General features: G+C 38.5%; 1 protein-coding gene across 1 annotated transcript; it reads left to right on the forward strand.

The window, feature by feature from the left end:
- Window positions 1-8,608: 8,608 nt before the first annotated feature.
- msgn1 (mesogenin 1) lies at window positions 8,609-9,139 on the forward strand. Its single transcript, XM_059645709.1, has one exon. It carries the CDS (start codon window positions 8,609-8,611, stop codon window positions 9,137-9,139), a length of 531 nt encoding a protein of 176 aa, XP_059501692.1.
- The last annotated feature ends 2,468 nt before the right edge of the window (window positions 9,140-11,607 follow it).

An 11,607-nucleotide genomic window follows, 5' to 3' on the forward strand; every position in this document is an offset into this window, starting at 1 on the left:
TGCTGTAATTGTTGCTTGCAATAAAGTTCAAAGTTAATATAGTTACCATTGATCTTTTTAAGAAGATCATTGATACATATTTCTTAAACTTACTTAAATGACTATAGTAAATGCAACATATGTTAACAGAGCAGTGATTACATAAGAGATACACAGTGAGGAGCTGGAGGAATACAGCAGGCCAATGATCAATGATCAGTTATTCAAGGAGATGTAGGCTTCCATGCAGTGGAATTTCTAAAGAAGGGCCCCGACCTGAAATGTCAACTTTCCTGCTCCACTGATGCAGCCTGGCCTGCTGTGTCGCTCCAGCTCCACACTGTGTTATCTCTTATTTAATCACTGCTCTATTAACATATGGTGAATTTACTATATAATCATTTAAGTAACTTTCAGAAATATCTATCTTCTAATTTCCTTGATGAATGTAGTAACTATGGCTCTATCCTGCACATTGCAGGCAAATTCAAATTATCTAGAAATTTAACAATTGAATGTACTTTTAAGAATATTTATACATAGGTTTCTGACAAATATATTAATAAAATTGTTTTTATTATCTAAAACTGTTTGAAAGGTTGGACATTGATGATTTGAAATAACTTACATTTGGAGGGATAAAGCATATTTGTTGAACCTACATGATCTCATTGCAAGAAAATAAGTGCAAGACCATGTCCCTCTTTGTCGACCTTCACTGAAATTTATTGGTGTAAATTAGTGTCTCAGAATTTACTTCTGCTGCTTTAGTCGGTTGACCTGTTTAACTGGATTCTGGTCGTATGTCTGACATTTGAAAAAGGAGACCAATCACTTCATCAGTAATACTTTAAGCATTTCACAAAGGTCCTATAATTAATGGAGTGTAGTCAGTTAAAGTTGTTTCTGAAGTTCATTTGCTGTTAAGCTGCAGGAGTCTCTTTGAACTCCTCTCCTCAGTTGTAAATTCACAAAGTCTCACCTCCTTGCTCTCACTTCACGTTTCTTCATCTAGCAATTCCAAACCAACATCGGCCCCTTACCGCACACTGGCATAGGAAGTGATCAGGACATTTATTGCTGATAGTTTCCTGGTCACAAACTCTGGAAATGTCAGAGCTCCATTTATTTGGTCATTTACCTATGGCTCATGGAGAGATGACAGCTTTTCATACTGTGCTTGGTAATTGAAAAAAGTCTCTTAGATATTTGATTTATTTGATAAAAGCCAACAATTTCTTCTTCAAATTCTCCTGTACTGCCAGTATGTTAATGTACTGGTTAAAAAAAATTTTGCAGCAGATCTTCTGTCTCTTGTCCAATGTCCAGTGCAATGCAGATAATAAGGTTTAATTGGGCACGATAAGCAATGCGGCAAAAAAATGACATCTCACAACAAACCCTTACAACAGAATTTTCTGGGTTTGCCAGGATTTGAAGGTTTTCCTTGTGATGTGAGAATACCCCTTTAATTATCAACCACATCATAAAATACAGTCAGTTCCTTCATCCAAATCATTCATATAAGTGACAAAGATGTGGATGAGAGATTCAACAGCAGACGACTGGTGGAAGCTTGGAGGCTCTCAATTCCATCGAGCTGAAATTAAGTGATTTTGCTGATGGACTTATCCCGTCCAAGGTTGTAGAATGCAGAGATTTCAAGAAGTCAGGTGTAAATCGGGGGGAAAAAATTGTGTCAAATGTGAAAGAGACTGTGTGTTTTCTCCACCCAACTTTAGCTGAAGCTATTTATTAACCAGTGAAACCTTTATTGGAATATTTCTTCCATGTCCAAAACTGCAAATAAAGCAAAAATAGTTCTGGAGGATGCGTTGACACAAACTTTGTACTAACTTAGATCCCATTTACAGAGAATTGACAGTCTTTGATTTTTCATGCAGTGGCTCTTAAAACAGAAATTGTATTGATTTCCTTCTATCTTGATATTTATTGGTGCATCCCATTCAGATGTTCCCAGTTAAATTCATTGCTTGGTCCGTATGTGGGCTGAGATTTTTATAGAATTACACTAATTCAGAATATTGTGGAATCCCTTAGACCCAATCAAGAGAATTTATTCAGCATTGAACATAGTAAGTGCTTGTACCATACCCTTACCACACCATTGTGTCTGGAAAATCTGAAGCAATAGGAACAAAACCTAGCAGTCAGCAATACTGCAGTATGATCGTACAGTCACAGCTGTCTATGATCAATCCTCAGGGTTTTGTCAAAGATCCATTGTCTTTTATCAACAAGGATGTGTGCTATTTTTAATGAACGTACAAAATGATTTTCAACAGAAATGTGAGAGTTAAAGCCTGACTGTTGACTTCATGTCAACACAAAATTAAAAATATAATTTTGTGCAGAGAATGCTTTACTTGCCTTGTGATTAAGTTGTGTTGGTTTAAAATGTATTTGCATACTTGTATTTATATATGTTGTAATACAAAGCGGAAAAAACAATGAAAAAGAAATGTCCAAATTTTAAGTTGAATCAACCACTAATACTCATTTACTTGTGAATTGATGTTTCTGTTATTCCCAGAATCACAGATTTTCCCACACCTTTTGAAAGGAAAGTTAGCAGATCACCAACACGTAGCCAGTATAAAAACTTCAAGGGGCTTGTTTATCACAAGGTACATTCATCTTTACCTGTAAATGTTATCAAAAACGTCAGTGAAGATACTCTTTCGTGAATCACTGAAGTTTACGTTACTCATTCTTAGAGCGTTGCTAGCAATTTATTGCTTATCTGTAATTGTCCTTGCAAAGGCAATGGTGCATCAACATCTTGAACCACAGCAGTCTGTGTGGGTAGACTCAGAGTGGACTTAGGAAGGGAATCCCAGAATTTTAACCACATGAGAATGAAAGAAGAACAAAATATTTCCAAGTCAGAATGTTGGGTCTTTGGATGCAAACTTGGAGTTGGTGGCATGTTCTTGTGATCCTTGTTCTTTCAAGTGATGGAGGTTGCATTTTTGAGAACTGATAAAGTCTTGGTAAATTGCTACCATGCAGCCTATAGATGATATGCATTGCAGCCATGGCACACCAGTGATGGAGTGAATGAATGTTTAAAGTGATAGATAGGGTGTCATCTTAAATGTTTCTGGAGCTGACCTCATCCAGCCAAGTATTCCGTTAGACCTTTATTCTAAAAACCGAAAGAACTGCGGATGCTGTAAATCAGAAACAAAAACAGAAATTGCTGGAAAAGCTCAGCAGGTCTGGCAGCACCTGTGCAGAGAAATCCGAGTTAACGTTTCAGATCTAGTGACCCTTCCTTAGAACTTCTCTCCACAGATGTTACCAGATCCACTGAGCTTATATGGGGATGGGTCTGGGTGCGATGCTTCAGCGGGTGCCATGGACTTGTTGGGCCGAAGAGCCTGTTTCCACACCATAGGAAATCTAATCTAATCTTTTCCAGCAATTCCTATTCTTGTTTCTGACTTACAACATCTGCAGTTCTTTCGGTTTTTAGATCCAAAGTTTTTCTACAACCTACATGGCAGAAATTAAAGGTGTGGAAAGATCTGGAAAGCTCAGCAGATCTAGCAGCATCTTTGGAGAGAAATCAGAGTTAACGTTTCAGGTCTAGCGGCCCTTCCTTAGAACTTCTCTCCACAGATGCTGCCAGACCTGATGAGCTTTCCAGATCTTTCCTCTATACCATGTAGGTTGTGGAAAGTGTTTGGATAGTCAAGAAATGAGTTAATCACCACAGAATTCACAGACTTTGGCCTACTCTTTTAATTACAGTATTTACATAGCTGAGCCAGTCAAGTTTCTAATCATTGCTAACCCACAAAATGTTGGTAGGGGATTCAGTGATGATCATTCCATCAAATGTCAATGGGCAGTGGTTAGATTCTTGTTTCACATGGTTATTAATTGGCACTTTTTTGACGTATGAATGTTAATTGTCACAAATCACTCCAAACCTGAATATTGTTAATTGTCACAAATCACTCCAAACCTGCACTTACGGATTGCTTCAGGAAATGAAGAGTCACAAATAGAGCAGATTAATGTGCAGTCATTAGTTAACAACCTACTTCTATGGTACTGATGGACAAAAGGTAATTTATGAAAAGTTTGCAAATTATTGGGATAGGACAATTATAACTCCTCCAGCAATGTCCTGGCACTAGATGATTAATTTCCAGGAATGAACACCCATCTTGCTTTGTGCTGGGTATAACTCTGACAAGTGGAGAGTTTTTGCCCCAATTCTCATTAACTTCAACTTTGATGCCATACTCAATCTAACGCTGTCTTGATATCCAAGGTAGTTACTCTCATTTCAGCTCTACACTTCATTTGGTTTGTCCATGTTGGAGCAATGTTATCATGAAGCTGAGAACTGAGTGTTCAGAGATAATGGAAACTGCAGGTGCTGGAGAATCTGAGGTTAAAAAAAAGTATGGAGCTGGATGAACACAGCAGGCCAAGCAGCATCTTAGGAACACAAAAGCTGACGTTTCGGGCCTAAACCCTTCATCCCTTTTCCCACACTTTTTTATCTGAGAACTGAGTGAGCCTGGCTGAACCATACCAAATGTTGGTGAACTGGTCATTGGTGAGTAATCAGGATTATTGAGTTTTCCCTTTGTCCATTCCCATCAACATTTTTACTGGAACATGACTATTGGGAATTAATCCTTCCAGATTCTTTTTCATTCAATTTATCCGCCCTGCTGCTGGTCGTCTAGAGTCTGGGTAGGATGACCCTTGGAAGGCCTGTGCCATGTGGTCTCTTGATGGGGATTCTATCCCCATCATCATTGCATTTGTAGTACCTCTTACTCTTGGAGTGAGTAAATGAATTTTAAGTGACCCAGCAGTGAAGGCTTTTGTACCTAAAAGGAAAGTTTAATTTATTCACACTGTCAGCTCTGAGGTAACTAAGGAAATTAGGCCACAAATGTGCATGCACGCATACGTACACTCAACATGCACGCACACACTCACACATACACTTGTTGCACACTCACACATATATGCTCATGCATATGTTTTCACTTGCGTGCACACACACACACAAATACATAATACATGCTAGCACATGCACTCAAGCGCACACACACACTAATATGTACATGCATAAGCACTCACACATGCCTGCATACACACTCGCTTGTGCACGCACACTCACAAAAAGATGAAAATTTAAACCGTTCTTATAAGAAGTTTAGTCTCTATTGATTGAAGCTGATGCTTTATAAATGGAGATGTTTTATTTTGTTGTTGAATTGCAACATTTCCTAGTAACAGAGATGTCTGTCATAGTTGAATTTCCAGAAGTTTCTTTCACAAGCAAGCTTAGTATTTGGAAGAGAATAAAGGTGAGAGAGGATTCAGAGTTCTTTGGTTATGTAGGCTAGGCACTTTGAGTAGCTGGAGTGCTTACAGCTGATCAGTGCTTTTCCTCTATTGCAATATCATGATTGCCCATTGGTATTGGGAAGGTTTATGAGCAGTGGCAAGGTTAACTAATAACTAAGGATATGCCCTGCTTCTCATGCCCTGGAAAATCATTTCTGCTGGATAGGTCATCTGTTCTAGCAGCTTGAGCTCTGGGTTTTGGAACTTGAACACCAACTGGCATCAGTGTGAGATATCCGCGAGGTTAAGAGCTACATGGACAGCAGCTTTAAAGATACGGTCGCCCCACAACTTAAGAGTATTCCGACAAAACATGAGCAGTCAAAAGAGAACGGGTGGACAGCACTGGAATCCCATAAGTGTGTCCCACTCTCCAACAAATATTCTAATCTGAAAACTGATGAGGATGATGGCTCATGTGGGGAAAGTAGCCCGAGACAAGACCAAGGCACCGTGGTTGCCTAGGCAACATGGAGGGATGGCTACATGGAGGACTGGAAGAACAATAGTGATAGGGATTTGATGGGGGAATAGATGGATATTTCTGTAATCGCACACATACATACAGGATAGTGTGTTGCCACAGTCAAGGATATCACTGATGCAGAACAACCAAAGGGGGAGCAGTCACAATCTATATTAGTATGAATGAAACAGATAAAAGAGGGATGTGGTCCTACATTCAGAATTTAGGGGATGAGGTAGAATATTAGCAAGCAAAACCTCAAAAGGAATCATATCCACAGTGCCTCCCAATGCCATGTGCATGTGGGTATATAGATAGAAGGAGAAGACTATCGGGCAGGTGGTTGGAGGTAGCTGGTAGCGGAGGGGTATTCTGATTCCTGGGATGTTGAGCTCAGCTTTGGGGGAAATGAAACTGGTAAAAGCCAAACAGTTTGCATTCCTGCTGAGCGAAGTCTAAGTTCTAAAATTGTTTTGCTAGTACAATCGAGAGGGTTTAAATTAATTTCGCCAGCGTCTGGGAGCCAAGAGACATTGTCAGAAAGGAAAATCACCGTGTAGAAAATGCTGAGAATGATAGGTATGACCAGAACAAGGAACTGTAATAGGTGGGGTTGGATTTAGGTACAATTACATTGCTCTTTGTTGTGTGATATAGGTAAGAAAACCAAAATTGAGAAAACAACATTTTAGCATAAAAGAATATCAGAAATAATGTGATTGTAGCTCAGTCAGAATTGGCAATTTTATACTCCTAGTCATAGAGTCATACAATGCGGAAAAAGACCCTTCAGTTCAACCAGTCCATGCCAACCATGTTCCCAAACTAAATTAGCCCCACCTTCCTGTGCTTGGCTCATATCCCTCCAAACCTTTCATATTCATGAACTTATGTCTTTTAAATGTTATAACTATACCTGCATCCACCATTTTCTCTGGCAGTTCATTCCACACACTAACCACACTCTATGTAAAACAATGGCCTTCGTGTCATTTTTAAATTTGTCTCCTCTCACCTTAAAAATATGCCTCCTTGTTTTGAACTCCTCGAACCAAGGGGAAAAAGCCTTATCTATGCCCCTCATGATCTTATAAACGTTAATAAGTTCACCACTCAATCTCCTACATTCCAGTGAAAAAGTCCCAGCCTTTCCAGTCTATGTTTATATTTCAAACCCTCCATTCCCGGCAAACATCCTGGTAAATATTTTCTGAACCCTTTCCAGTCTAATAATACCCTTCCTATCTCAGGGCGACTAGAACTGCACACAGTACATCAGAAGAGGCCTCACCAAGGACCTATACAACCTCAACATGACGTCCCAACTCCTATACCCAAAGATCCCTTGACATAAAATTTTATAGTGGGTGAGGGACGGGGAAAGGATTGAAGTATCACTTGGCAGTAGAAGTGCATAAGGATTTAAATAGAAATACTGTAAGCTGTTCAATGACATTCCTGGAAATACATTTCAGAATGTACGAGTAGTGGATAGAAAATTGAGAATTGGATCATAGATAAAAGAGAGACAACTCTATTCCGACATAATTATTGAAGATGACTATTTAACTGTCCAGAAAAAGGAAATTATAATGCAAAAGAAGATTTGTGAATGAATAGGGAAATATTTATCTGGTAGATGACACAGAAAGACAGGACAAAGGTAAATATTACATGAAATAGAGAGAGTGGGAAAACATATTTGCACAAGATAAAAAGTAAAACATAGATATTAAATCCATTTAGAAAATAAAGAGGCAGACACATAGAGAACAGTAATGGAGTGGTAGATGCTGTGTAAATATATTACTATTATTTTCATGGAGAATACTAATTATGGAATTATACTTTTAGCTAGCTGGATAGGCATAAAATCACCTCACGACTCCTTGGGTATTTTTAAAAGGTAATTAGATTGTTGTGTGAGAAATAAAAATTAAAGTTATGGGACACGAGTTTAAAACTAGGTGAACCTTGGGGGAAGCCAATGTTAGAAAGTTGAATTAGAAAGGTAAGAGCCTTCTATTTTGTAAAATTCTGATTCTTTAGGTCAGAACCAAATCTTCTGAGTTTTCAGATGTAAGGTGCAGTGGTTCCAAACTGCTGTGGGATTGTAAAACAGGAAAGTTTGTATGCAGGAGGGATGACTTCCACTAAGTTATAAAGCATGTTTACATGTTAATTTTCTCATGTTTTTCTTAGTGGCCATGAGCAAGCAAAGTGCTGAAGAACATTTTCATCTAAACACAATGTTAAAGTGCGCCTCACACGCTTTAGTTTGCACTGAATAATGTTTTTCAAGGAATATGTTACAAGAATCCTCTGTTGAAATGTTTTACTTCTACAATGCAATTCAAACATAACCATGAAGTCTGAATTATTCACTTTATTCTCTTTTACTACAGATTTGCAAATGTTTTTATTTCTGTATTCCTTGTCTTATAAATGTTATTGTGCCTATACATTCATATGTGTTTTATCGCTGCTTTGTGATCTTCTCTTACAAATTATTCCTGGATATTTGAGGCACTTTACTGAGAGGTGACAATGGATGAAGTGTTCTAAGCAAAGTGCTTGAAGTTGTTTTGCATTTTAAAACTCCACACTATCCGTCTTCTTTGAACTTGCCTCCTCAGCTGTGAATCTGCAAGCTGTCACTGCTCTACTCACTATATATAGAAAAAAGTCCTTAGCTAATGCTGTCAGTCATCTGCCCTGTCCACAGGCTCCCACTATCAGTTAAGACCTCCTTAGTCCACAATGGACACTCTTCTGAAAACTCTGCTCGAAATGGATGATAATCTTGGACTGATTAATGTGGGAATGGAATCAGACATTAGCTGGAGAGCTGAAGTAGACAACTTGGAGCCACGCCGAGTTCCATCACCTCATGGTTTCTCACCAGCATCACCGTCTGAATCCTTCTATTCTCCTCTTCCTCATCTCTCAAAGGGGACAAGCAATCCACCAAGAAACGAGCTCTTCTTGCAGTCCTTTCCACAAACCTGTACCATTGAAGAGAATTGTACATCATTCCGGAGTTCTCAGGGATTGCCCAAAAAGAAGATGTCAGGAAAACGCAGAATGAAGGCGAGCGAGAGGGAGAAACTGCGAATGAGGAGGCTCGCTAGTGCGCTTCATACTCTTCGAAGTTTTTTACCACCTGTCTACAGCCAGAGAGGTCAGACTCTTACCAAAATTCAAACTCTGCACTGTGCCATCCGATATATTTCCGAACTTTCCACTTTATTGGCACAAGGAAGATATAATGACCCTGTGCGTAGTATATAGAATTAAATAGTTTATGACACATCCTTTAATGGTAATTGGACTAGAAATAATGCTTTTCATAAATTTCAATGAGTTCAGAATTAGTGTATTACTGTCTCCTTGTTTTTACTATTTAATATTAGTGTACCACTATTTGTTGCTACAGTATTTTTTTCTTTATGTATATATATCAGATTTTATTGTTGCATTACCAAATATAATGAATGAAAAGCATCAAATCAAAAGCTTGAGATTGTTTAATTGAAATTTATCTGACTATAGTTACGATTATTTTAGGCTTAATTTTGAATTGTGTGCAAAATAAAGGCTGAAACAATGAACTTAAAGCAGACGAAACGTCTTCTGTGTTCACTTCAAAACTTGGTTTTTGTTTCAGATGATGTCCCTACCTGCTAGCTGTGAACTGTTGTTCATAGGAATTTCTATTAACCATGTTAAAATCACTATATTAGTTTCTGTTAAAAGTTAATGGAAGAAATATTAATAGAGGGATCGAGTTTCGGAACCAAGAGGTTATGGTGAAACTGTACAAAACTCTGGTGCGGCCGCACTTGGAGTATTGCGTACAGTTCTGGTCACTGCATTATAAGAAGGATGTGGAAGCTTTGGAAAGGGTGCAGAGGAGATTTACTAGGATGTTGCCTGGTATGGAGGGAAGGTCTTACGAGGAAAGGCTGAGGGACTTGAGGCTGTTTTCATTAGAGAGAAGAAGGTTGAGAGGTGACTTAATTGAAACATATAAAATAATCAGAGGGCTAGATAGGGTGGATAGGGAGAGCCTTTTTCCTAGGATGGTGACGGCGAGCACGAGGGGGCATAGCTTTAAATTGAGGGGTGAAAGATATAGCACAGATGTCAGAGGTAGTTTCTTTACTCAGAGAGTAGTAAGGGACTGGAACGCTTTGCCTGCAACGGTAGTAGATTCGCCAACTTTAGGTACATTTAAGTCATCATTGGATAAGCATATGGATGCACATGGAATAGTGTAGGTTAGATGGGCTTGAGATCAGTATGACAGGTCGGCACAACATCGGGGGCTGTAGGGCCTGTACTGTGCTGTAATGTTCTATATTCTATGTTCAATTTTCTGAGGCTCTGTGTGACTGACAAGGTCATGGATGGAATTATTGGATTAGCAGAAAATAATGTTCGTTTTGTCATACTGTTTCCATTCACATTAATGTTAATGCATGAAATATCATGTGTGCTGCGGCATTAACTTTCTGAAATGTCTCCACAGTTTGTGAAGTGCAGCTTGTAACACAGGGCTTCCAGGGCACTCCCTATCTTTTTTTCTAAGCTTGGGCCCGGCATTGACTTTGATTTCAGTCAATAACATGAGAGCTAGTCATTTGAGTTCTTTTTCTGTCAGTTTTCTTTTCTCAAAATTAATTTGGAACAGCGACTTGATGCAGCAGTTTTGGAAGAGTTGTGGACTCTTCATTGAATGCAAGATGATTTTATATGGGGAGCATGGTGCTGGGGGATTAAGAGAAGTAAAAATTAAAAAAAAATTCTTTTGGGAAAATTACTTTCTGACTGGAGAATATAAGAACTTAAGAACTAGGAGCAGGAATAGGCAATTTAGACCCTCAAACCCATTTAATATGATCATGGCTGACCTCAGCTCAACCACAATTCCACTTTCCTACCCACTCCCCAGAGCTCTTCAGTCTGTTATTAATTAAAAAAATATAATTTAATCCTTAAATTTACTCAATGTTCCAGCATCCATCACATTCTGGATTACAGAATTACACAGAGTCACAACCCTTTGATTAAATGATTAATTAAGTAATTTCTCCTATGTTTTCGTCTGTTACATCTTTTCCTAAAACTTATGACCTGTCATTCTAGATTACTCCAAATGAGGAGTACATCACTGTTGTCAATACCCTTTAGCATCTTCGATACCTCAATTAGATTTCCTACTGTTGTTCTAAACTCCACACAGCACAGGAATGGAAACTGCTTAATCTCTCTACATCAGAAAAACTCTTCATTTCTGGAATCAATACAGTGAATCTTCTCTGAACTGCCTCCAATGCGACTACATTACTCTTCAAGTAAAGGGACCAAAATTGTATGCAAGATGCCAGGTGAGGTCTGACTAATACCTTGTACAGTTACAGCAACACTTCCCTACTTTCAAACTCTACTCTGTTAGAAATTAGTGCCAAATTCCATTTGTCTTTCTTATTATCTACTGTGCCTGCATACTGGTTTTCTGCAATTCATGCATGAGGACACCCAGATCCCTCTGCACCAAGGCATTCTGAAGTTTCACCAGAATTAGATAATAAGTTGCCTCCTTTCAACCAAACTAGATAGCCTCACCACGTTAAATTTAATCTGCCAAATTTTGGCCCATTCACTTTACCTATTCATATCCATTTGTAAATTTCTTATTTTTCATTACAATTTACTTTCTCACCTATTTTAGTGTCTTTGGCAAATTTGGCTATTTC

Source organism: Stegostoma tigrinum, chromosome 4, assembly GCF_030684315.1.
Source record: "Stegostoma tigrinum isolate sSteTig4 chromosome 4, sSteTig4.hap1, whole genome shotgun sequence".
In the NCBI taxonomy this organism is placed as follows: Eukaryota; Metazoa; Chordata; class Chondrichthyes; order Orectolobiformes; family Stegostomatidae; genus Stegostoma; species Stegostoma tigrinum.

Bases quoted from the DNA above. Each gene is read 5' to 3' on its own strand.
- msgn1 (XM_059645709.1), top strand. From the start codon at position 8,609: ATGGACACTCTTCTGAAAACTCTGCTCGAAATGGATGATAATCTTGGA.